This window comes from Falco cherrug, chromosome 1, assembly GCF_023634085.1.
Source record: "Falco cherrug isolate bFalChe1 chromosome 1, bFalChe1.pri, whole genome shotgun sequence".
NCBI lineage: Eukaryota > Metazoa > Chordata > Aves > Falconiformes > Falconidae > Falco > Falco cherrug.
In genome coordinates this window covers 4845474-4870324 of record NC_073697.1, presented here as the reverse complement: position 1 = coordinate 4870324, position 24851 = coordinate 4845474, and the positions used below count along the sequence as shown (strand labels likewise).

The following is a 24851-nucleotide window of genomic DNA, read 5'->3' as shown; positions in this document are numbered from 1 at the left end:
TTGCATGTCATGTGTGCCTAACTTTCTTTTCTTGCTTAGGAAAATACCAGTCAGGAGTAGATAAACCCGATCCAAAGACATGGAAGGCAAACTTCCGTTGTGCTATGAACTCCCTGCCTGACATAGAAGAAGTGAAGGACAAAAGTATAAAAAAAGGAAACAATGCCTTCAGGGTGTACCGGATGCTGCCGTTATCTGAAAGACCTTCCAAAAAAGGTAGAGGGGAGAGCTTGTCAGCATGAAAATGGTGTTGGGGGCATCGTTATTATTTTGGGAGTCTGCAAAATATGCCAATTCTGCTGCTGCTGTGAAGCTGGATTTTTTTATCCAGATGTTCCCCAGAACTTACGAACAGCTGGATGAAAAATGGGCTACGTTCAGTTCAGGGAACAAACCACTTGGAGAGAGGATCGTTGAGATGTGATACCCCCAAGCTGATGATGTGTGTAAGAGTTGTGTTGAAGCCAGTGGAGTTGTGTTCGGATGCTAGTCCCAGGCCTCCATCAGTCAAGGAAGATGATTAGGGGGATACTAGGGATCAGTGTGCTTAACTCAGTAGAGCTCATTCAGAATCCAGTGGCAAATGTTTTGGTATCTTTTTTCAAGCAAGGGTAGAAATAAACAGACGATTTGTTTTGCTGAGTGGGAGCAGTACACTTTCTGCACAGAACATGAAACCGTGAAACCACTTTGTTAGTTACGTAGCTACACTAGGCCATGAAAAGAAAGCCCCCACAACATGATAATGGTGAAATGGGAAACTATGTTTGCATCCCCAGGTTTAGAGATAGGTCTCCCACCTGCCAGGAGAGCACCTAACCACCAGGTCAATCTCATGAGTATTTGGTTTCTTATGGAATAGAAACATTCACTTCTTCATGGCCTGTTGGGTTCCTTATGGCTTTGTTCTTGGTTTTTGGAGTAGAACGATGGCTTCTTTAGTCCTCTGGTATCCTCTGACGTGTAGGATATTTGGACAAAAAGTTAACATGCAAACCAAGCACACGGTGGTCCTCTAAAATCCAGTTCAGTTCACCTGTAGCTCAGCTTGCTATTTTCTTAAATTGAGAAGTGAAAGGCACGTCTTCGGTTTAAGGTCAGTGTGGCTGGAAATGACGAGCTCTGGCATTCTGGGGGCAGAATCAGACTACCAAAGGGAGATCCTTCTACAAAATGTAGCGCAGTTGCTTTGGAACTGTTTCCAGTCTCTTGTCAATGGTGTGTTTTGTATGTTCCTATTTCCCTGAACCATAACCTGTCCCACTGCGGTAGGTTCCTCTCGTAGCTGAAAGAACTCGAAAAGTTTGTCATGAAAGTTGAGATTCCGGGGATGGAGGCTGTAGCAGGAGAGGATTCAGCAGCAAGTCCTATGTGACAAAATAAAACTGACATATTTTGGATGCTGTTTGTTCTCACGTGCCCTTTCTGTGTGGCACGTGGTGAGATTTATGTACGAGTGAGCACAGGTGAATTTGCCTGCAGACATTCTGATTCTCAGTGCTGCCTTGTAGTAGGGGTAGGAGAAATTCCTGGGACACACCAGCCGGTGCGAGCTTCCACAGCAGGGGCTCGTCAGGTCAGAGCAGGGGCTGAACACTGGGGTCTGCCAAGGCACACCGCATTTTGGGAGGGTCAGATGCTGTGTGGTTTGCTGGATTCTCAAGTCCAGCATGATTGCATAAACCACTTTTGCGTGAATTATAATATATGTCGTCGTCATCCCCAGGTTGCAGTTATTTACAAAAAACATTTGTTCAAGTTTATTGTGACCTCTTTTCACATTAAATCGACAATCTCCCTGTTCCTATAGCTACAGTGAGAGTGTCATAAAAGTGATAAATTTGGTTTTTTTTCTCCTTTAAGAGTATTTTCCTCCCCCTTGCTTCTTTTTTTAACAGGCCTTGTTCCTTAGTTTGTCACTCTTCCATGTTTTTCACCTTAATTTTTTGACTGCAGTTGCTTTACTCAGTCCCATTGTGGTTCTTTTTTGTAGCCCTTTAAAAAATGAAACACAAGGTGAATTTTTGACTGCCCAGGCCATAAGGGGAGTTTAAAATTAAGCAAAATGCGTTCTTCCTTTCCTAGGAGGTGCTGCCATTTTGAGGCATGTCCTGGGGCTGTTTGTTGGTGATTGATTATAGAAAGTGTAAAAGGATAACTTGTGGCACGCAGGACTTTAAGAAATCTTCCTTCTTATTGTTGCAGGAAAAAAACCGAAATCCGAGAAGGATGACAAATTGAAACAAATTAAGGTAAGAAGTGGGTGTTTAATAGTGCAAGAGCTTGTGAAAACAATCTGTTGCAAATTTTTGTAATAGCCCCAATAGTATATTGTGGTGGCTGTTTGCAGATCTCTCATGCTTGTGGTTTGGTTAAGTAGCTACAGTTACATGGGATGTTTGGTTTCTTTTTTGAAAACGTGAAGGCTGTTAGAGCTGTGACTGACGTCACCAGTTGACACAGCCCTTGTGTTACAATGCCTGGAGGTTGGAAAACTGGCAGCCTCGGCAATACATTTGCCATTTGTTTGTCTGTGTAAGTAGAAATGCAGTAATTATGGAAGGAATGCTTCTGAACAATAGAGCTACTTTTTGGAGCAGTTCTGTGAGTAAGACGTTGGAAATTCATTTTCGTTTAGGCAAGGGGGACAAGTTCTGTCAGAGCTGCACCTTTTGTCCGTTACAAGACCTGAGTTGTGAAACTCCTCCATCGCTGCCTGAGATTTCTGCTTGTTCAGAGCACAGACCCAGGCTGACGTTAGCTTTCCGTGCAAGGCATGGTTTTACCTAGCTTTTGCCAAGAGCCTCTGCAAGGTGGTCAGCTCACACTGGCAGGATTTGGTCTGCCTTTGATTTTTTTCACAAATTGCCAAGGTTTCTGACTTGCAGCCTTCAGTAAAGTTGATGTTCTTGGGTTGCAGGTATCAGCCATGCCTGCAGCAGAAGGGCAGCTCGGTCCCCTGCTGCTCACTGGTGAAGGGCTGAGCCACCCACGCCTGGGCGCAGGTGCTGCACCCGCTGGCCAGGAGATGCTCTGGGCCACGTGAGCCCAGAGGCCTGGGAGAGCTCCACTGAAATGGGGTTTGGTGGGCAGACGCTGTCCTGGCGGTTGTGACGTGTGGAGTTGCGTATCAGAGCACTGTGATTTTCGAATTGTCTTAAAGGAACCACTTTTTAATCATCCTATCTGGATCGTGCAGCCAGTGTGCTTGTTATAACGTGACTCTGACGGTAGCCAGTGTTCAGAGGGAACCAGTGACCTCCTTTGGTCAGAGCAGAGCAGCATCTTATGCCTGCCAAGCTGGTGGCAGCGCTTGGCCATTCCCCTACTTCATAATCTTTCTTTTAGTCAATATATTGAATGCCTGGAAGGCTGGAGAGGCGCTTGAACAATCTTGGCCTCTCCATTAAGATTAATCTCACAAATAGTTGTTGCTGAGGGAGTCCCGGTGATGCCTGGCAGATGAGTACATTGGGAGTAGGTGCTGGTGGGGTGATGCTTGCAGCTTTTGGGACAAACTTTCCTCCAGCTCGGTGGCCCTGAGCTGCACAGAAGCGTTAGGCCAGGTGAGGCAGGAGCAGTGGGCTGAGCTGTCTGTGCCTCCAGCACATACACCTACCAGCGTCCCTGCTACGAGCATTCTGTGCTCACCAGCCACCAGCTATGGTATGGCCACTTAGCTCTTGTAGGCTTTGAGCTGGAGCCAGGCAATATTCCTGTCTGTCCCCCCTTATTCTGACAAATGTGTAGATGGGCTGTCCTCCAGGTATTCCTAGATTTTAAAACAGATGCTCCTTCCATGCTCTGCTGCTGTTAGACTGACTATTGAATGTTGAAGGCTATAATAGCAGAGAAGGGTGGTGGATGAATTAATGCAAATGCACATTTCTTGGCACTGAAAGCTGCTTATAATTGCTTTGCTCGGCGATGAGAATTCCTGGGATCTGAGTTGCATGGTTTGCATTCAGTGCCTCGCAGTTAGCCTGAAAATTTCTCTTTAGTGGAGGTGAGTGGGAGGCTGCTCCGTGATCTGCCTGGTAGCTGCATTGGGGTGACAGCAGCAGAGGGAGAAGCTGTGGACCCAAGTGCAGGTCTGCGAGGGGATTTCAGCACAGCAGGAGTCTCACATTGAGCTGCCCGCCGTTGCCACTGCTGGACCCTGTGGGCGCCTACCGTGGGTGGGGGTGAAGAGCCCTGCCAGACCTTGCTGAGCTTGAGCAGGTTACTCAGGGCGCTCACTGCTTGTCCCGGTGGATTTGGGAGACTTCAGCAAATCCCTGCTCCATGTTAGGCAAGGGGAGGCTGTGAGCAGGCCTTCCATCTTGCAGGTAGGTCTCCTACTACTGGACTTTTGGACAAACAGGGTCTTTCCACTACAAAAAAGAGTTCTCAGCAATGGGAATAAGCCGTAAGTGTCTGAGTAGCCCAAATAAAAATGGGCTTTTTCCTTTGAAGCAAAGGATTGAACTGCCTGCCTGAGGCTTCATTTCTACATTATGCTAAATGTATCCTTTTGACTGTGCATGCAGCTCCCTGTTGAGACTTTTTAAAAATCTAAGTGACACCTTGCATTTAGCGTTGGCTAGATGTCTGGACTGAAGATTTAGGTGATTTAACACCAGCTGCGCCAGTGTCTGAGTCCCTTTGCGGGTCTGGCACCATCACCCAAGTTCCCAGATGCGTGTTTGTTTCTGCAGCTTGAGAAGGAGCTTCTCTGTACCAATGCCTCAGTAAAGCTGAGCGAGGTGCTGCGTGTGCAGCGGTCCCACGAGGACTGCAGTGTTTGCTGGGGCATTGAGCAGCACCAGGGGCTCAGGGCTTCGGTGTACAGCCCTAACCTGTCTCTGCAGTCATGATCCTCAGTGGATCAGCAGCAGCTAATTTTATCTTTTTTGGCTCTCCAGGTCTTCGACCTCCGGGTTGAAACAACCCGTGCAGCTCATCAAAGACCTAATTGCCGTTAACATTAACTTTGCACCCTTCTGATGGGCAGAGGGGCCTTGGGAGCAGGGTGCGTGTCTGTTTTGCTTAATGGCTGGGAAGGTGCAGGCTTGTGTCAAAGTGACAGCTCTTTTTAAGAGGGTCACGATACAGCGTGTGGGATCCTGGAAAGGACCTGTTGCACTGTCCCCAGTTTTTTGTCTCCGTGATAACAGTTCGTTCAGTTTGTACCGTGAAGGGCTGGCCCCACAAGTCTTGAGGCTTACCTTTACCCTGCCCTTGCCAAAATGCTTTAGAGCAGTGAAAATGAGCTTTTGCACCTCTTTGCTGCAGATGTCTCTGGTTAGCGGTGAGGTAGAACTTGCCTTGCAGGGCTGGCACGGCCAGCCCGGAGTAAGAGCAGAGGACTTTAGACTTTGTAACTGATAATAACCCTGTAAGGGAGCCAGTACCAGGGAGGAGGCTGGACCTGTCGATAATCCTTTAAATGTGTTTATAGCTTTTTTTAAAGAAATCCTGAGCTTACGGAATTAAACTTTTTGGTGTCTATTCTGAAGGGAGGTTTTTAGATTCCCACTTGAGTGTGCCAGACCTACAGAGGTGTATCTTGTGGAAGGCCAGTCTACGTAGAACGGGTGGTGTTTTCCCAAAGCTCTTGCCCTGTGGTAATGTTTATGATGTGATCTAAAAATCTGTATGTAGTGTAAACACTTCGGTTTGGTTTGGGGCTTGCTGCAGAGAAAAATTAAAGCTAGATTTTAGTAATTGCTGTACAGAAGCTAAGGCTTCCTTTCAGAGCATGCTAAGAGATACAGCGTGTTTGGAAGGCAATGAGGGTGAATATTAAGTAGACTACCGTTCTAAAGCAAGGTTTCTTCCTTGTTTGTTCCAAATGTTAATCTCCTGTAGTAAATAGCACACTAATTTCTCGCTCTCTGAAGTCTCACTCTAAATGGAAAATAAAAAAATAGCTTTCATTTCAAAGCAGGTTTGGAAATGGAGTAGACTGGCTTCTTCTCAGAGAACCAAAATACTTGTTCAAAGTATTCAGTTCCAAGACCGTGTCTAGCAGAGAGCAGGGAGTATACGGCAGGCAGAAGTGATACAATTTGTTACCATCTCAGAACAAAAAGATGAACTGAGTCCAGCCTCCTGAAATAAATCAAACCTGACCCAACTGTACTGTTTTCATTCTAGCAAGAGCCAGTTGAATCATCTTTTGGAATTAATGGGCTAAATGATGTCACTTCTGACTATTTCCTGTCCTCCAGTATAAAAAATGAAGTTGACAGTACAGTGAACTTTGTAGGTAAGTACTCCTATGCTTTTCTTATATGCTAAGCGTACAGGTGACTTCGAAAACCTTTTGACTGTGTCAAACTCAGCTTTCCATCATCATTCTGTGCTTTGGACAACACCACGGTTGCAGGCAGGTCAACCCATTTTTCACTAGCCGAAGCCACATGAGGTCCTGGTTGCAGGTCAGCCCCACCACCTTGCAGAGACAGTGAGCAGCACTGTGGCGGTGTGGTGGTTCCCCTGAGAGTAAAGCACTTGCAGACGTGCCCAGGTGGCTTTTCCTGACATGAACTTACTCCACAGGGTAGTCCTCAGCTATGAAGAGACTGTAGCCAGTGTGATGTGGGAGTTAAACTGCAGCCGGATGACAGTTTCCCATTGCTCAAAGCAGAGGCTGATGTAGCATACTGTTTTACTTGGGACTTCAAACCTGCAGATGAAATGGAGGAACTTGATTCTTTTTACTGGTGTCTCAGTAGCAAAGTTAGTTCTTAACATCACTGAGCTAACAAGGACCTGCAAAGACTGCATTTAGAAACTGGTATATTAAGAATTAGCTGTCATCTCAGCACATGAATAATTGGTTCTCAGTGGAATAATTGGGCTGGGTTTTGACAGCTCTTTTTTGGCTGAGGTTGTCATTGCAGCGAGGGCTCCTAGAAATGCGACCCATATACCATTTTGTCTGGAATTATACTTTTGTATGTGACAAGTCTTTGAAAGGTGTGTTGGTCTTCTGCTTGGAGAGACGGCAGAAATTGTGTGCAGTGAGTGTTTTCCATCCCCATTTCTTAGGCTGCAGGGCTTTGCATAGTCTTTCCCCCTCAAGTACTTCTGTGGCTGAGGACCTTGTGAGTAGTTTTCTTCTCTATGGCCGTTCATTTAATCAAGTTTTGCTTTGTAAGAGTGTCAGAACGTGATTGATGCTCCTATGGTTACAGAGAGTTTTATAACTTGAAGGCATAGCACTGCAGTGCTGTCAGTGCTTCCTATTTACTGACTGACTCATAACCAAATCTGAAACACCCCAAGGCCAATATGCAGTTCCAGGGAAGAAGCTTTATACACCTTTGCTTTATTTTGCAGTCTTAAAGTCAAATAGAGATCTATTAACAGCAGTCTTTGGAATGTACTTGGTGTTCCCCAAAATCCACTAACATCAGAGAGAGTTATTTTGCTGCAGACGTCTCAGTTCTCTACAGTACAGTGTTATCCTGAACGCCTGTTTGATTTTATGATGAAGGCGTGTTGCACCTTAGACCTCAGTAATTCACAGGACAGGACCCATAGTGGCAACATCTAAGAATGGTCAAAGGTCCGCTGTGGAAATCGAGCAAGAAGTTCAGAGGGACAGAACTGAATTTGCACCTTAAGGGCTTTCATTTTTCTGTGGACTCAGAACCCATTTTCAGAGGTAGGACAGCAAGGCTTGGGTGGGTAACTTCATCCAGTGGTGTTTAATTAATGGCTCGTGAAGCGTGCTGCTTATCCAGACTGGAAAGAGAAATCCTTATTTAGGACTGCAAGCAGGATTTTAATGTAAACAGGGGGAAAAGGGCGAAATAGATCTGCTCTGCAGAAAGGAGGGAAGTCAGCTGGAGCGGTTGAAAGACAGACAGCACCTGCAGTGTTTCTGACATACATGCAGCTCACGGGAACTTGTGGCATCTTGCCCAAGAGAGCAGTAATTTTTGCTGTGCAAGTTCTCTCTCAGGGGTGGGTAAGAATTCATCAGGTATTGAGGAGAAAGATAAAACAGTGCAGATGGCCTGCTCATACACTGACAAGGTTGCACAATGTTGGTTTCTCCCAGATAAAAATTAACTCTGTGTGCGTGTGCTCTTGCCTCCCGTACTCCACTCAGTAAAAAGTTGGTTGTTTCACAACCAGGAAAGGTGAAACACAATGGAGGTTAAATATCTGGAACAAAATCGTAGTAATTGTAGTGATTCAACTCAGAAAAAAACCCCAAACTATCCAGTATGTATGTAATTTTCTTTATGCTGGGAATTGTCTCATAAAATACACATCTAGGTTTGGGGGATTTTCCAGTGATTACCTGGCACTTCACAAAGCAAAATGATACGCAGGGAACTGGGAGAAAAACCCATCGCTTTTCTTTTTCAAAAAGTCCTGTTCTAGCCTTGTCTGAACACAGAAGGCAGGAATGGATTGTGTGTATATACATGTGCATTCATATATATTTATCTTCGTTCGTTCAGGAATAGATACTATCTTTTGCTTTTTTAAAAATTAATAATCAGAGTACTTAAGTCTCTTAACAGAAGAATTTCAAGATCTACTGTGTTTCATTGCCTACATGTTTTTCCCATGATGGGTCTAGAAAATGTGCTGTCTGAATTTCTAAGAACACAGCCCCACGTTTGTACAGAATTTGTCTGTATGAAGATCGTTCCTTTTGAAGCTTTATGTTCCAGTGAAAGAATATCTATAGTCCTTCCCTTTCTCTTGGACATCTGTGGATTCAGGTTAGCCATGCTTCTGAGATGGCTCTAACCCCATGTGCTCTTCTGATCTAGCTAGTGGCTTTCAGCTTCACGCTGGATTAATGCAGTTGTCATGTGTTCATACTGCCGAGATCGACCGGGGAGTTGTACAGGACAGAGGGATTTGTCTAAAGCAGCTCCGAGAAGTGAGATTCTGGCTTTCACCATACTTTTGTTTTGCTCAGTAGCTTCGTGGTACCTCGTTTTATTGCCCTGTTTCAGAAGGGTGTTGTGTAGCACAGATGTCTGCAAAGCATTTCAGGACACTGGCAGAGCATCCATGGTGCCTTCGTTTTGTAGAAATAAATAATGTTCCTTTGGCATTAAATATCACGTACCTGGGGGAATAGGAAAACCCTCTGGTAATAACGAGCCAGACTGTAGCTTTCTGTCACAGACCACGGGAGTTCCGGACTACAGGTGCAACTCTTGTTTTTCAGCATACCATCACTGGCATTGCAAGGATCAGTGAGAATAAACGTCTAACTGGAGAAGTAATTTTCACAAATTCATGTCATGTATACATCAAGAGTCCCACCATGTTTTACATGACCATATTTATGACGTGGCCGTATTTTTGCATGCCAGTTCTGGTCTTCTGGTGCATAATTTACATGAGAGCATCCAGAGGCTGGGGAATGTTGGTAGCTTGCTCGGTGAGGACGCTTTCCCAGGTTAGGAGAGATCACTGTGGTACATATGTCCTGGTGAGACCATGTTTCTGGGTGGAGGAGGAGTGTAGCCGTAGTCTTGCCTGGGAAAGCCTTTGGACAGGTGGTGTGTCAAGGAGGGCTCAAGGATGTTACGTGTGAGAGCCAGGGGAGAGGTGGGCATTTTCAGTCATCACAAGTGGGGGAAAAAACATCTCTGAAGGTGATGGAAACTAAATAAATTGCACAGGTTTCCTTTCGAAGTCCCATTGAAAGCAGGTGGTGGGCATGGAAGAAAGTGCCAAGATAGTACTGGAGCAGCCTCCAAGGACAGGCTTTCAGAGACCCAGTGGGCTTGAGGTGTTACGAGTAATCCATTCTTTATTTCTAACCCCAAGTTGTAGGACAGCCGCACCTTGACGGCAGCAGCGAGGAGCAGGTGATAGTTGCCAACCCGCCTGATGTTTGCCAGGTAGTGGAGGTGACAACAGAAAGTGATGAGCAGCCCCTCAACATGAGCCAGCTGTACCCCCTACAGATCTCCCCTGTCTCGTCCTATGCAGGTAAGTATCCTGGCATTTCTTCACACTCATTTTTTTGGGGAAAGTTTGGAAGGCAGTGGGGGAAAGGGGACTCTTACAGGGTAGCTGGCAACGATCCAGAAATGACTGTTTGGCTGCCTTCTGCGTTTTTAATGAAACTCAAAAACTTGCAGTCCTCCATTCATTTCACCTTGGGAAACAACTTGGCAGATCCGAGGCTGGAAATGTAAGCCGCAGATTTTAGCCTGTGACTAGTGGAAAAAGAACCTCCTTAGATGTAACGCGGAGAAGTCTTTTCATCTTTTGTTGGAGGGGCTTTTTCAGTGGTACAATACACCTCTGAAACACGGTGTGTTGTCCTTGCCCTCTGACTTAGTAAAGATAAAAGGTCTCTGCTATGTTTCCTCAGTGCCTAGCACAGTGGGCACGGAGTGCCAGGGGCTGCACTAACGGTATAGAATGCAGACGTGAAGCTGAGAGCCCTGGGGGAGTTAACAAATAGCCTGCAGACGAGAACAGCCATGTAGTAACCGGTAACAAGTGGTCCTGCAAGCAGCAGAGCTGCAGACATCTGGCTGCCAATGTGTGCCTTCCGTCTGGATTCTCTGATATCCAGAACGGGCGAGATAACAAGCTTTTCCCCAAGTCAGGGTGCTAATGGTTTCGCTTTTTTCTCTGGCCGCTTATTTTTGTAAAACTGGTAGGAAGTTAAGAGTCTTTGCACTCATTTATCCCTTGAATATTCAAGTCTGACAATATGGTCAGAAGTCGTTAAGGAGAAAAGACGCAAATGCAGATGTGGGCACACTGTATGCTCGCTGCAACTAGGTAAGCCTTATTTCTGTAGGAAGCAGGGCAAAGCCACATTTGAAAGTAGAAAAAGTTTCAGATCCAACCTGTCCTTCCTTTTTTAACATGTTGCTGACTTGCAAGCCTCAGGAGACTGGGTAGAAACACAAATGTCATCTTTTTAGGCAAACTGAGGTATTAGTTGATCCCCAAGCAATTTATTATTTTAAACATGGTTTTGTCTTTGACTCATTAGACTGAAATTACTTCCAGACACACACGTTTTTATAAAATACGTATTTAGTAAATTTTATCTTTGGGTCTGGGTGAATAGCATGATGTTCATTTGAATAGCCTCCAGCGTTAGTCTCACAGATGTTGATAAACGATGATGCTTTCCACCGTGTTTGGTCTGTAACGGCCAAAGCATTTAGAAGGGTTTTGCAAAGCATAAGGCAGGGGGACGAGGGTGCTTTAACTTATTAGCAGCTGGGAGATGGGACCTTTGAAACATTGGTCCTCTTTCCAAATGCTTCTTGCAAAACTTTTCCCATCTATGTGAACATGACAATGATGCTTTCTTTAAAGCCTCAGCTACAGGATCTAAGTTGTTGGAACGCAAACAAAAGTCACTGTCTTGGTCTGGAAGTCATGGTGGTTGCTTGGGCTAGGACAGTACAAAGGGGTGGTCTGGTGACGGGAGAACCGCTCTGACACGAGCAATTCATGAGCTACCTCCCTTAAAGTCAGTGCAACAAGCCTGCATAAGGAAATAAGGCATGACTGAAGTACTTCTGCTACCCCCTTATGTTGTCTTAGTATCCTGGTGGCCTTCACCTGTCTTAACTTAAACCGGGACCTGCTAGTCCATAACTCAGATAACGCAGAGATGATTTCATGCCACTGACAGGCCTTTGAATGCATCCCAAGGAAGCTCTTGATGATCGTGGTTACTTTAGCTAGAGGTCAGCAAGAAGTGGAGTACTGCAAGGGCCTGTCCTGGGACAAGTCCTATTTAATGTGCCAATGAGCAGAAGTTTTGGAATCCGCGGTCGCAAAGTATACAGGTGACACGAGGTGGGGGACACCAGCTGATCTGCTTGAGGGCAGGGCACCGTCCAGAGACGCCTGGAGAGGCTGCAGGAACGGGCCAGCAGGAACCTTAAAAAAAATTCGGCGAATACAGATGCCAAGCCCTGTGCCTGGGAAAGAGGAGCCCCTTGCAGCGTTGGAAGCTGGGGCTGGTGGGACGGGGAGCAGCTCTGCAGAAAGGTGGGTGGGCAGTCAGCTGAACATGAGACAGCAGAGCACCCTGGGCGCAGAGAAGGCTTTCAGGAGCATGGCCAGTAGGTCTAGGGAGGTGATTATCCCCCTCTTCTCAGCACTAGTTATACTACTTCTGGAGTGTTGGGTCCAGTCTTCTGAGTTCCCTCAGTCCAAGAAAGATGCAAACAGATGGGAGCCAAGCGCAGGGAAGGGCTACCAGGATGATCAAGGGCTGGAGGTCTCACTCTGTGAGGAGATACTGAGGGACTGGGGCTTGTTCAGCCTGGAGAAGAGATGGTTTGGAGGACCTTACAGCAGCCTGCCCCTACATGCAGGGATGTTACTGGGAAGGCAGAGCCAGGCTCTTCACAGTGGTGTGTGGCAGGAGGATGGGTAACCGTGGGCACAAATTGAAACAAGAGAACTTGGTCCAGCTGGATATAAGAAAAACATGTCACCTTTTGCACCACAAGGACAGTCAGGCAGTGGAGCAGGGTGCCCAGAAACCTTTCACTGTCTCCATCCTCAAATGTTTTCAAGACCTGACTCAGACCCTGAGTAACCTGATGAAGTCCTGTAGCTGGCCTGGCTTTGAGCACGAGGTTGGGCTGTAGACCTCCTGAGGTTCCTTCTAGCCCAAATTGTTCTATGAACCTCTTTTTTTGGGGTTTTTTTGTGTGGGTTTTTTTTTTTTTAAAGCATGGATTTGCCCTTGAGGCAGGAGTGAGGACAGGGGTCTGTGTTTTGTTAGAACCCTGAAACTTGTAGGACATTCTTGTGACTAATCGTGCCTTTGCCTTGCTCCACGCAGGCCTGTACAGGGAGAACCACAGGAGCCCTGGCTCGGTGCTCATGGGTTTGCTGGGTAGAGCTGTCAGCTCTGTCAGGTGCTACCACTCACTGAATGGCAGGAAAGAATACGACCGTAGCAGCTGTGCAGGAACAGTTAGTTTAGTTTTTCTGTAACAAAAACAAAATGTAGCCTGAAGGTATCAGCTGTCCTACATAAATCTGTTTTATTTCAAAAACACCTCTAGTTCCTTTCTGAGGTTACTCAGGCAAATGATGTGAGTGGCCTTTGTGAGTTTTCTCATATTTCCACTGACATCTATGAAATCCTTTTTTTTTTTTTTTTTTCGGTACCAAGGCTGTTGTCAGCCTCCTCTTGTGTTTGACAGTGATTCAAATAACCTTCTTGATTGAAATAACCTCTCTAACTTTCCATGCCTGAGTGGCTAGCTTTCCTGGCTTTGCTAACTATAGTGCTATCTCTTGCTCAGCATTTTGTTATGTATAAACACCAAGGATGGATTCCTTTTCAGCTGCATCATTCTTTTTTTGTTGCCACATGTTTCTTCATGTCAAGGAATATCTGTTTCTTGTCTCTATCTGGATTCCTCCTATTGATTCTATCTCCAGGGCCATTTCTCCTTTGCACAGACTAATTTCTGCCTCTCCTCTTTGCAAGTATGGCTTAATTAGCCAGCTTGATTACGTTGGTGCATCTCTCTTTACCTGGGCCGGTGAATGGGAAGCCCTGCAGAGTGTTAACTTCACAGGGCTTTGCAGTTAGATTTAACGTTTCAGACTGCTCCTCTGCGTACTGCACACGGAGGCAGACTGGTGCAGGGGAGCTGCTGGCTTTGGAAGTAGTGGTCTGGAGCAGCTCATCTACCTGCTTCCTTGCTTCAGAAGAACTTTGGGTGCAGTTTAGATCCTGGGGTGTGAGAGAGCAATTCAAACCATTGGTTTACAGCGCTCTGCCTAGACCTGATGCTTAGCTGAGCCTTGAAAGAAAGGCAAGGAGCTGCCAGTCTCTCTGAACACGTGCAGGAGCATGATCCATGAGGCACAGTCCACGCACCCTTAGCACTCATCTTATGTCCAGTGCACAGCACGAGGTTGCTCCCTGTGAAGGCAGGATCACGGTTTATGGTCACAGGGGTGCAGGGTGTGTGCGAGGCAGTCTGCATGGGCTAAAAAATGGGTAACAGAGCAGAGAGTGGAGAATGGGACTTGAGAGCTCCCTTGCCTGCTACAGTAACTCATCACATCATTCTTTCAACCTTGTAATTTCTTTGTTCCCCTTGGCTTAGGGCATGGATGAGTCCTATGTGCACAGCCCCGGTGGTGAGGGGTTGGAGAAAGACCTCTTCCAAATGCTCTTAGGGTTTTCCTCCCAGGAAGCAGGACACAGTGGTTCAAAACCCCATGAGCTGAAGGGGAACCTGCAATCCAGGCCTCCGCTTTTCTGGATGAGGGTCTGTGCACTGGGCGGCTGTGCCAGAGGCAGCAGCCATCGCTGCAGACTGGTTCTGAAAAGAGGGGTTTGTGCCCTGTCTCAGATGTATCTGGGGCACAGCACTCTCAACCAGCCCATGGGCCAGGAACCTGACCCTCGAACACCGGGAGACCTGTGTCCAGACCCACGTGGGCTTGAAAATACAGGCAAAACTTCTGGATTTCTGCAGGGGAGTGATGCAGCTGCAGGAGGATGGCCATCCTGTTGGAGCTGTGGCCCTGTGTTTGCACTCCGGTTGAAGTGACGAGGGTGAGGGAGGCTGTATGTGGCAGGGGGAGGTGGTGGGGCTGAAGGTAGTAGCGTTTCTACTTGCTCAAGTGGTGGGTGAAGGGTTGAGAAATAGGCTAGGGTGGAGGCTGGGCATGAGTGGCAAAAGCAAAACGAGAGCAAAGTATCACAGCAGTAATGAAGTGCCAGAAGTGAGAACAAGCCCCTGAGGCAGCAGGCTGAGATAACAGTTCTTGAAACAGAAACGCACTTACCTCCTCTTCGGTGGAGTTGTTGCTGGTTTTGCAGGGAGAATAAAAAATAAGAATTTGGACAGAACTTTGTCCTTTGCCAGGCCTGGACCTGTCAAGAGAGGGCAAAGGAGTGGGGGCATCCCCCGCTTGCAAGAGGCTGTTCCCTCTGCCCAGGAAGCTCAGATCTGCCTCTTCCCTTTCCATTGCTGTCTTTGCCAGGGCATAGCCACGTTAACGGTGATAACCGTGTGAATTTACCCCAGTTGTTCAGTGCAGCTGTGCTGTCTAGCCCTCGGATTGCTGTTGCTGCAGTGGGGGGTCCGTGCTTCTTCATTGTTTTCTGGTGGTTTGGCTTGACTCTGTTTACTTAACACTTATTGGTAGTGTATCAGGCCTTTTGAGCTGGATTTTGCTACTGTAGATTGAGTAGCGCGAGTTTCACTTTTGTTTGTTTTGTTTGACAGAAAGTGAAACAACCGACAGTGTTCCAAGTGATGAAGAAAATGCAGAGGTAAGTGTTTGCTGGGTTTTTACGCTTTGGAGCAAGGTCTGAAGAGCAACGTGCTGAGATACTCTTCCCCCTTCTCCATTTGCAACTCTGTCTACCAGTGGAGTATTCATTTTAATAATAGCTGGGGGAGAAAAACAAACCAGGAGGGTTCAAGGGAGAGACATTTGGATGATTGTTGCAGAGTGAATATCCGAATATCCCTACAAGTTCTTTCCTCCTCACCTGTCCAAACTGCAAGGAGATTAATTTGCATTGTAAGATGTTCTGGATCAACAGTGCCAGCTAGTTTGTTAATACTGTGCATTGACATTGCTGGGTAGTGAGTATTTCATCTTGGTTGAAAGCACGCTTGCTTTGTTTTCCTTAAATGGCACCTGAATTCGTACAATTGGAGGAAACGCTTACATGTGTGATAGAAATACAACTTGAATCTTTGAGGTATGTGAGGCAAAAAACTTTCCCAAGCAGTCAGTTGGGTATTGCTGGGTGAAAGGAGTCCATGGAGAAAATACCCACCCCGTGAACATTTTGTGAGCTGCACCTATGCCAGACCAGCACTTGCCATGCCTTTTGGGGCTGCCATCAAATGACCAGACCTGCCGATCTCCGTGAGTACTTAGAGGCCAGGGAAGGCTCACTGAGGGCAGATGCTGTGTGTTCCAGCTGCATTTTTCCAGAAGGCCTCTTGCAAATCTCAAGTCTGCTGTGCCCCCCCACCCCGAAAGGCCTCTGAATCCTCCTCCTTGGAGAACTGCAGGTTGTGCAGTGGTGTAACAGCATGGCAGACCCTCTTGGTTTTGTGTCTCGTGCCTTGGTTAGGGTGGAGCCCGCATGTAGGTTGCCAATAATGACCCCCCAAACCTCCCTGGACAGAACATGCCATTGGGGCGTGCATGGTGGGGAAAGGACTGGGTGCTCATCTATCCTTGGTGAACCTTCTCCCTGTGATGGTGGCCCCGCCATCAAGTGACAGTGGTTCTCCTGGCAGCCTGACGTGTGTTGTTAGTTTGGATGGTGCTGTTCGGGAGGCCTTGGGTCTCTGCGCCTGCCTGTTGGTGGGAGGATGCTCTCTCCGGTAATGGAGGAGGCGCTTCCATTTGGAGCTTTGAGTGCTTGGTCGTCTGTGTCCATATTTGTCTCCAGTGTACTGGGAATAAGGCCTTCATTTGGCACCAGAAGAATGGGCAGAGCCTCTTGAGTGCTGGAGAGTCGCCAAGGTTTAGGCACGTAACTTTAGAAAGGGAGAAGTGGCTGAGAGCAGACATTCGAAGCCGGCAGCTAGAGGCTCAGGCTTTTGGAGGCAGGGTAATTCCTGTGGAATTTGTGGGTGCTTCTGTCTTCCTCTCGTTACTCAGAGTGCTTCGCAAAGTCGCATTCGCTCATATAGACTTCCCTCCTTTTCCCCCCACCTTTTCTAGGGACGACTTCATTGGCAAAAGAAAAACATTGAAGGCAAACAGTATCTCAGCAATCTGGGAATGAGGAACACTTCTCATATGCTTCCCAGCATGGCGACTTTTGTAGCCAACAAGCCTGACCTCCAAGTCACCATCAAAGAAGAAAGCTGCCCACTGCCTTACAATAGCTCCTGGCCCCCTTTCCCAGACATCCCTCTGCCGCAAGTAGTGTCCACAGCCTCCACAAGCAGCAGCCGGCCAGACCGCGAGACACGGGCCAGCGTCATCAAGAAAACGTCAGACATCACCCAGTCAAGAGTCAAGAGCTGCTAAGCCTTTGACAGTGTGTTTTTTTTTAGCTTTGTTTTGTTTGGGTTTGTATTTTACGTTTCTCTAGGAGAGGTTCATCCCTTGACGCACACGAGACAAATCTAAGGTAAAGCCTTGGCAATAAAAAAAAAAAAAAACATTGCTGTGTCCGACTCCAGCGCCGGAGTGTTTTTAACTCAGGACTCCAGCTGTCAGTATGTACACCCGAACCCAGGCGGATTTCCAAGGTTGCTACATAGGAAAACAACCCAAGAACTTTGGCCCACTCGCAGGTTCCAGTGTTTCAGAAGAGGACCAACTGACCACAAGGGAAGTGGTGCTGCTGCGCTTGCTGTCAAGGCTGTGATGGAACTGAAAGCCTCAGAATGGAAGAGAAAATGTGAACTAGCTGGAATATTTTTAAATAAAGAAAAATCTATTGTGAATATTGTACATAGTGCAGTACTAGCAACGTTGCAGTCTGCTTCTGCACCTTATTAAGAAAGCACTTACAAAAGGCCTTTTATTACCTTGCTCTACTTAATGGCACATTGAAGGTCCCTCCCCACTTGTATTCTTTTCCAAGGCTATTCTTGCTAAAGTGTCTTTAAAGAATAGAGGAAAGGAAAGGAAGTTAAAACTTCCCATGTGGATTTCATACATTTTAAGACTGCTTTTCTCATGTTTGTTCCTAATCTGCTATGCTTGAATGCCGCGTGGTACAATAGGAAAAAAAAAAAAAGAAACCTATTACAGAGATATTATGCAAATTCCCAGATTTAAAAAAAGAAGAAGAAAAATACTCTAATTCTAACCAGAGCAAGCTTTTTTATTTTTTATACAGGGGAATATTTTATTCAAAGTAAAATTCTAAAGTGAATATAATTTTTTTTAATCTTTTCTACAGCAAATTTATAATTTTAAGATTCAGTCCTTGGTTATCAGCAGTTATTACATCCTTGTGGCACATTTTTTTTTTTTAATTTTGTAAAGGTGAAATAGCTTTTATGAGCTCATGTAGCAATCAGATTATCCTGTGGATTGATAATAAATATGGTATATAGTTAAATTTTTAATAATCCCCTTGCTTGTCTCTCTTTTTTTTTAATCTTTCAGAAGCCCCAGGTGGCATGGGTTGGATAGGTGAATGTGACCTCTCGGAGCGAGCAATTAGCGTGAGCCGCCTTAGCAGTTTCTGGAGGAAACTTCTGGAGGAAACTTCCATCTAGCAGGATGGAGGCACTGTGCTTGGGGTAGCTCCAGGCAGAAAGAGGAGCCACGGTTTGAAGGTGGCGTACTCAAGTGTGGCCTCTCGTGCAGGGGCTGGGAGTTGGGGCACCTCTTCTGCTGTTACTCCGTGGTCGGGCTTTGAGCCGATCACCTCATGGAAGGGATCTTGTGAAAGTCCACCCCCCTGCCCAGTGCAGGCTCAGCTGTGCTTGCCCCATTCCTCCTGGATCTCTTGTTTGGCTTGCTCATAGTTTCCTTGTCTGGAAAAATCTCTTTTTTTTTGGTGGAGTTTCAAGCGATAACTGCTTATTAGTGGAACAAATCAGAAGTCAAATAAACATTCCCCAAGGCTTTTAACGTCTACCATGTGATGGCAAGTCCCGATTCCTCTGGGTCTTTGAGGGAAGCTGTTGAGTATCTGATTAAGGGTGTGCAGTGGCTCGCAGGGTTACGTGATGGTGGCGGACAGGTTGTGCCCTAGGCGAAGTGCTCTGTGCTTTGGGCTGTCACTGCCATGGGCAGAAACTGAGAGCACTTGCCCTCTGGCGGATTTTGAAGCCGTGGGGAGTTGCACAGATTGATTCAGGTGTGTGAAATGTGTGGACACAAGAGTGTCCTTCAGGTGTGCTTACCTTTCTGGTACCAGCCCAACAGGCAGCGGAGCCGGGTGGGCTGAGGAGCAGTAACACGCACCAAAATAGCTGGATCAGGGAGATGTGCTGACTGGCTGTTGGAAAGGGAAAGCAAACAATAGGATTTAGGGTTTTGCTGTGTCCCTAACTGATGCCGCATTCCAAATTTCATCACAAGTCCATGTGAAACCTGCACTTTTGTCTTGCCAACCCACTGCCCAGTGGTCTGGGAAAACATGGTTAGGGCTTTGGTTAGGGTTGGGAAGAAGTGGAAGCCCCAAGCAGTACTTGAAGTGAGGCTTTAATGGTTAAAATCACGGTACGTAAACTTTCTGGTCTGCCCGTTTCATTTGGCCGTGCGTTTACTCTTCCAGTGGCCCTCTGGGTCCAGAGGCCACAAGGTTTGGTCTTCGCCGAGGAGATTGTGTCTCTGTGCGTGTAGGGGGGCGAGTGCTACAGTCCTTTGCCAGCAGGGTTATGAGGCTCACGGCAGGTTTCTTGGTTTTGGGGCTCACTTGGGATTGTTTTTATATTTTTTTAGCACGGTCTGCTTTGAATTTTGGAAGATTTTCCAGACTACCCAGCTAAAATTTGGAAGTTGCTCTGTAACATCTCCTAGCCCCTTTTAAGATGATGTGTTCTTGTTCGTTAGGGAGGGTCCTCACAGAGTCACAGACAAGCTGGGACTGGAAAGGGACCCCTGGGGCACGTGGTGTCCGACCTTCTGCTGAAAGCAGGATCTCAGAGCAGGTTATGCAGGACCCTGTCAAACCAAGTCTTGAATATTTCTAGCAAGGAAATTCTTTTCTAGGCTTCGTGAATCCCTTTCTTCCAGCTGTTCTTTGGGTGGCAAGTTGCCTGCCCTGGGAAAAGGGCTGTCCAGGGACCCCTGGGGCTGCAAGAAGAGTCCTGATGAGCTTTTCTTGTGGGGAAGGAAGAGCTGGGTGAGGTGAAGAGAAAGCCCAGAGCTGCAGTTGTGCTGGGGCTGGGAAAGGGCCACCAAACCCAACCGAGGGCTGATGCTGGAGCCCTTCTCTTGGGAAGGCTGGCTGCTGGGAAGGAGGGGCTGCAGGGGTCAGGGCTGAGGGAAGGGGAAGGCTCAGTCGCGTGGGGCTGAGCGTCATGCGATGGAAACCAAGTGCTGGCACTCATCTTCTCCTCTGATGACTGTTTAGTCTGTGGACAGAGGGAGGCTCTTGCCTCCGGCGCAGCCTGGGTTTAGCATTAAGTGTTAAGGCTGAGAGAAAGCCCAGAGGTAGAGCTGGGGGGGGAGGGGGGCTGGAAAGCATCTTCTGAAGCAAACAGAGCTGACTGAAAGCTTTTGCTTTTCTTAAAGCAGGGCTGCTGTTCACCTCTGCGATGGCCAGCTCTAGCCTCCCCGTTCAGGTTGCCAATATTAGATGTTGCCACGTCTCTGCAGGCCTCCAGGCCGGCAGCCGTGTCCTGTGCATTACATACTGCGAGAGGCAGTGGGCTTTCCTTATTCGCAGCAGCAGCTGGAGCTCCCTGCCCCTCACCCACAGCACTGAGGAGGCATCTCGGAGGCCTTGTACCTTCCTGCAAAGCCCCTCTTTTATGCCTGACCTTCTTGCACAAGTGCTCCCTGAGCTCCGTCCTGGGTGTCCATCTGAGAGAGGGAACGCATTTGCCCTTGGTGGTGAAACATTTCAACTTGCTCAGCCCCCAGGGCTCACGCAGGTGCCTGCAATGAGCCTGGCATCTGACGGGGCTGCAGGAGAGGAGTGAGGACCACGCTGCCTTTTCTGTGCATCCTGTGTGACTTTGGGTGAGAGCCTGCCTTCAGCCAGCCCTGCTGGTCACTAGGGTAAGGAGACGGTTGCCCAGGGGCTTCCCCCCTAGCAATTTTATAAAAAAATAAACCTAATGTTTCTAGGTGTATAAATGCTTGTCTACGAAGTAAACCGCCAGGAGGATTGCTGCTCTTAGCATCAGCCATCTGAAACAGGAGCAGGCGGTGGGGAAAGGCAGGCACCTGCAGTCCGACCCCTGCACTAACTTTTACGTAGCTAAAGCAAGTTACGGGGTCACGTCCTGCCTCCGGTCATTTGTTCCACGTGAAGGTCTGTGCCAGCATGCTGGTGGCCAGGTAATTTGGCATGCTTTCCCCTTGGTCCTGCAGGGAGGACAGCCGAGCTGCAAAACCACTAACCGCCACCCTGCTCTGGTAGCTGTGCAATAGGAGAGACGCACACATACCTCTGGGGTGGCGTGCATACTTGGTAAATTCCCCTCTTCCCAGGGCTTATATGTTTGAAGCTCTTCCAAGAGGTATCCAAGCACAGGAGTTACAGTACGTATCCATAACACTGTTCCATCAAAGAGAATATCCACCACCCAAAGGCGGTGACGCCTCAGCAGCTCGCTCAGGCCACAAGCAGTTGGCCAGCCGCGGGGTGGTGTAAATGCAGAGGAGGATTTCTCGAGGCTGGGGCATCAGACGTTTATTCTGTGAAACACAGTGTTTGATGACGTTTGTTATCCCTGCTTGCAAAACTGCACCAAGTCATAAAAAGCCATCCAGCCTTTAACAGCGCAACCAGCAATTCGGTTCTGAAGCGCTGGAAAACAGCTGCCTGCCCGTTGGCACCACGAGTGATGCCGAGTTGACCTCACGGTGCAATTTTGTGATGTGGTCAGCAGGCGAGCCTGCAGAAATCTCCCCGAGTGGAGGCTGGGGGGGAGGTAAGGGCCGGGCTCTCCCCCTGCAGCACCCACACAGCCTGTGGCCAGGGTGCTGCCCATGCTCTGACAGCTCCAGCAAGCCCCCTCTGGGGGAGCTCAGCTAGCCAGGAGCTGGCGTACCAAGGTCTCTGGCAAAGTCTGTCCCCGCGAAAGGGCTGCCCATGTGGCTTGGGTAGGGGGAGAGTCATCTGGGGAGCAGCAGAACTGGAGAAGACAGGTTTGCTTTGGGATCTGGGCTGTGTTCAGGAACATTTCCTGGGGTGCAAGGTATTGCTGAAGCTCCCGGGTTGGTTAGGGCATTCACGCAGCCTGCCTCTCTCCCACCACCCGGCCTCCTTATGAACTTTCTAGTGAAAGGTTAACCCATGCAGCAGCCTCTTCCTCAGCAAGGACCTAGCAAAAGCTGGCTTTTCTATCTGGCACCAGTTTTTTTTTTTTAGACTTGCAGGAACTTTTCATCAGTGGGACACCCTGATCTACAGCAGGAGCTGTAGAACGATTTGGGTCAGGTGGGACCTCAGGAGGTCATCTGGCCCAACGCCTGCTCCAAACCTGCAGAGGCAGGTCAGGTTGCTCAGAGCCTTGGTCAGGTTTTGAGTGTCCCCACGGGTGGAGGCTGCTGCCTCTCTGGGCCCCTGCTCCGTGGTTTTGAAGTGTGAAGGGTGTTGGGGGGCATCGGCTGGTGGGGCTCAGCATGACGATGTACATCTCGGATCCTTGGCAGATCAGGGGTTTAGGCCATGGAGCTGAAGGCTCCCCGTGGTGTCAGCCGGGGACCTGGCTGCGAGAGAGACGGCAGCCACAGAGACAGCTGCTTGGAAGTCTGAGAAAAAGCCAGGAGCGGCAGTATTTCGTGAAAAGGAGATAACAGAGCACAGGCTCCTCCTGTATTTGCAGATTTACCACAAGGGAAATCACCCCTCTTTTACTCTGGGTGGCTTCACTCTCGGCTGTTGCTGACGTCCATCGCCTGGGCTTGTGCTTCTTGCATTTGTCACGTTGACTGGAGTCAGCCCACCCTTGCTCAGAGGAGGCACCGAACTATAAACATTTCTGGAGCACCTGAGAAAACGAAGAGGTCAAGTACAGGGTCTTCGGGGTTTGAAAGGAGCAAGTCCGACACATGCCGTGAGGGTAATTTTACACGCTCTTCTGCTCTCGTCCCAGACATGAGTTTACTGAGTGATGGTGCCTCAAGGCAGATGGTATTTCCATAGGGGGAATGTGTATACCTATGTCCACGAGATGAATTTACAGACAAAGCAGTTAAGGGGAGCTGGGTTTGGAGGGGGTCTGTTCCATTGCCCAGGAAAGCTGAGCCCAGGCACGTACATTTTTTGCAGGAGAGTTAATGAATGAAAGTAAACAATTTTTTCTTGGGTTTGGAAGGGACCAAGAGAGCTTCTGGAGGACTCCTGCAAAGGCAGGATCATCATCCTTTCTGTAACTCAGCTGAAATAATGGAAAAAATGAGGCAGAATGTGAAAAAAAAAAAAAAAAAAGAAATAATGGCCCCAAGCATGAATTTATCCAGGTGTGCTTGCATGTAAGCCACATAATGTTACAACCCAGGTTCCCGCTGGTGTCTGGGGCTGCCGCTCCTGACAAGATCCTCACCCACGAAGATACTCAAATCCCATTCAAAATGACGATAGGTGCATCAGCCTAAAATTCCCCAGGACCAGGCCCTTACTGGTTTTTTCTCCCCAGCAGGTAGCACTGGCCTTGGGTCCTGTCTGCGTGTAACCACGTGGCCGCCCCCCTCCTTCCCTCCCTGCATGCATGGGGCTCGGGGCGGGCGGCGAAGCTCCGTGCACATCCTGATGCACTCGCACCTTTGTTGGAAGTACCTGGGAGGCAGTAGTTGTACGTAACCTGTACGCTGCTTCGCCACAGGACTGCAAAATACATTGACTGTGCACTTGGATAAATGGGAGAAAGATGCACCCCTAGGAAGTATGAAAACTGCCCCTGCCTGTCCAGGCAGGGCTCCTTGGAGTCACCTCCGGGCTCCTTGGAGTCACCAGATTTGCTGCAGGGCTTCTGCCTGGGCCAGCAGGAACCAGCTTCGCCTTCCAGTCATTTCCCTCTTGCTCGAGATGAGTCTCCTTTCTCTACTTGCAGCTGGGGCTTCCCCCAAAGAGGGAGGTCGGGTGCTGCCAGGTCCCTTTGTCCAGCCTGTCCCTCCTGGTCGCCGGCTGGGGTCAGCCGCCTGGCAGAGGAGCCGGGAGGTGGCCAGGGCGGTGCGATGGTGGCCCTGCAAGGCTGTGCATGGGGGCCAGGTGCCAGGACCCCCGGCTCACATCGTCAGATGCGTGCGGGAAGCGATCCCTCCCGCTGCGCCCCAGTACAGCAGCATCCCGCCCGGTGACCCAGCGGCAGGCTGGGTTAGCTCCATCCCGGCCACCTCACGGCAGTTGTTTTTGCTGTCTGTCTGTTAATTGCTTTTGCTGATTGGGTTGCACGAGGATGAACCGGTGGTGGGGACTTGGCAGCACGCGTGCAGGCGTTTCTCCTGCCGGAGAGGCCGCGCTGCGTCCCTGCTGCCGCCGCAGCAGAGGAACAGCCCAGTGACCTTTTCAGAGGGTGCTGGAAGGAGGGTTTCCTCCTCTGCGGTGAGAGCAGCAGGTGCAGGACTTTTCTGTCAACAATCATGAAAATAGCGGTGGGGAGGAACAGTGGGGACCAACAGCAACTGCTGCCACAGGCAGTGCTTGGTCCGGGGCGCTGGGCTTTCCGAGGAGGTAAAAGCAGTTGCAGTAAGATTTGGGGTGCACGAAATTCAACTGCTGGATGTTACAGCTCCTCGAATGAGCTTTTCTCTGGGTGGCAGCTTTAAATAAACCAGCAAAGGCAGAGGAAGCCCTATCTGCGTTCAGTGTGTTGTTTTTTGATGAGTAGCTGATGGCAGGTAGCTCCTTTGGGCCGGTTCTGTTCTCGATTACACGCCTGTGGACTCAATAATTCAGCGGCAGCTAAAAGGCGTGCTGGCGAGCTTCCCGCGGCTGCAGCTCCGAGCACTGCCTGGCCTCCTCGATGGGTTCTGTTCAGAGCTACTTTTGGACTGGCCTCGGGAGGTGAAACATCAGTGGAAATGCCTCCTTGTTTTAGGCAGGCTACCGTCGGTGTAGAGATGGTGGAGACGAATCAGAGTTACTGGGTTTATTTTGAATTTTGTAAGGACTACCTCTTTCAGACCCTAGTGCTGTAGCTCCTCTCCGGAGGCTGCTTGATGGTGCTGCCTTCATCCCCTCCACCCATTTGATGTATGGTTTCTCAGCTGATTTATATGCCTCATCCTGCCCTTTAAAG

At 48.5% G+C, this 24851-nt stretch overlaps 1 protein-coding gene across 5 annotated transcripts in view; it reads left to right on the top strand.

Moving 5' to 3' along the window:
- IRF2 (interferon regulatory factor 2) overlaps positions 1 to 18053 on the top strand; it is a 43197-nt gene extending 25144 nt beyond the window's left edge. For all 5 annotated transcript variants that reach the window (XM_027814156.2, XM_005445359.4, XM_027814157.2 and 2 more), the window contains 6 exons: positions 40 to 216; positions 2206 to 2252; positions 6139 to 6250; positions 9796 to 9960; positions 15222 to 15268; positions 16687 to 18053. In XM_027814156.2, the coding sequence (XP_027669957.1) occupies positions 40 to 216; positions 2206 to 2252; positions 6139 to 6250; positions 9796 to 9960; positions 15222 to 15268; positions 16687 to 16998 (860 nt within the window). In that variant the 3' untranslated portion in view covers positions 16999 to 18053. The remainder of the gene's footprint in view (positions 1 to 39; positions 217 to 2205; positions 2253 to 6138; positions 6251 to 9795; positions 9961 to 15221; positions 15269 to 16686) is intronic.
- Positions 18054 to 24851: the final 6798 nt, after the last annotated feature.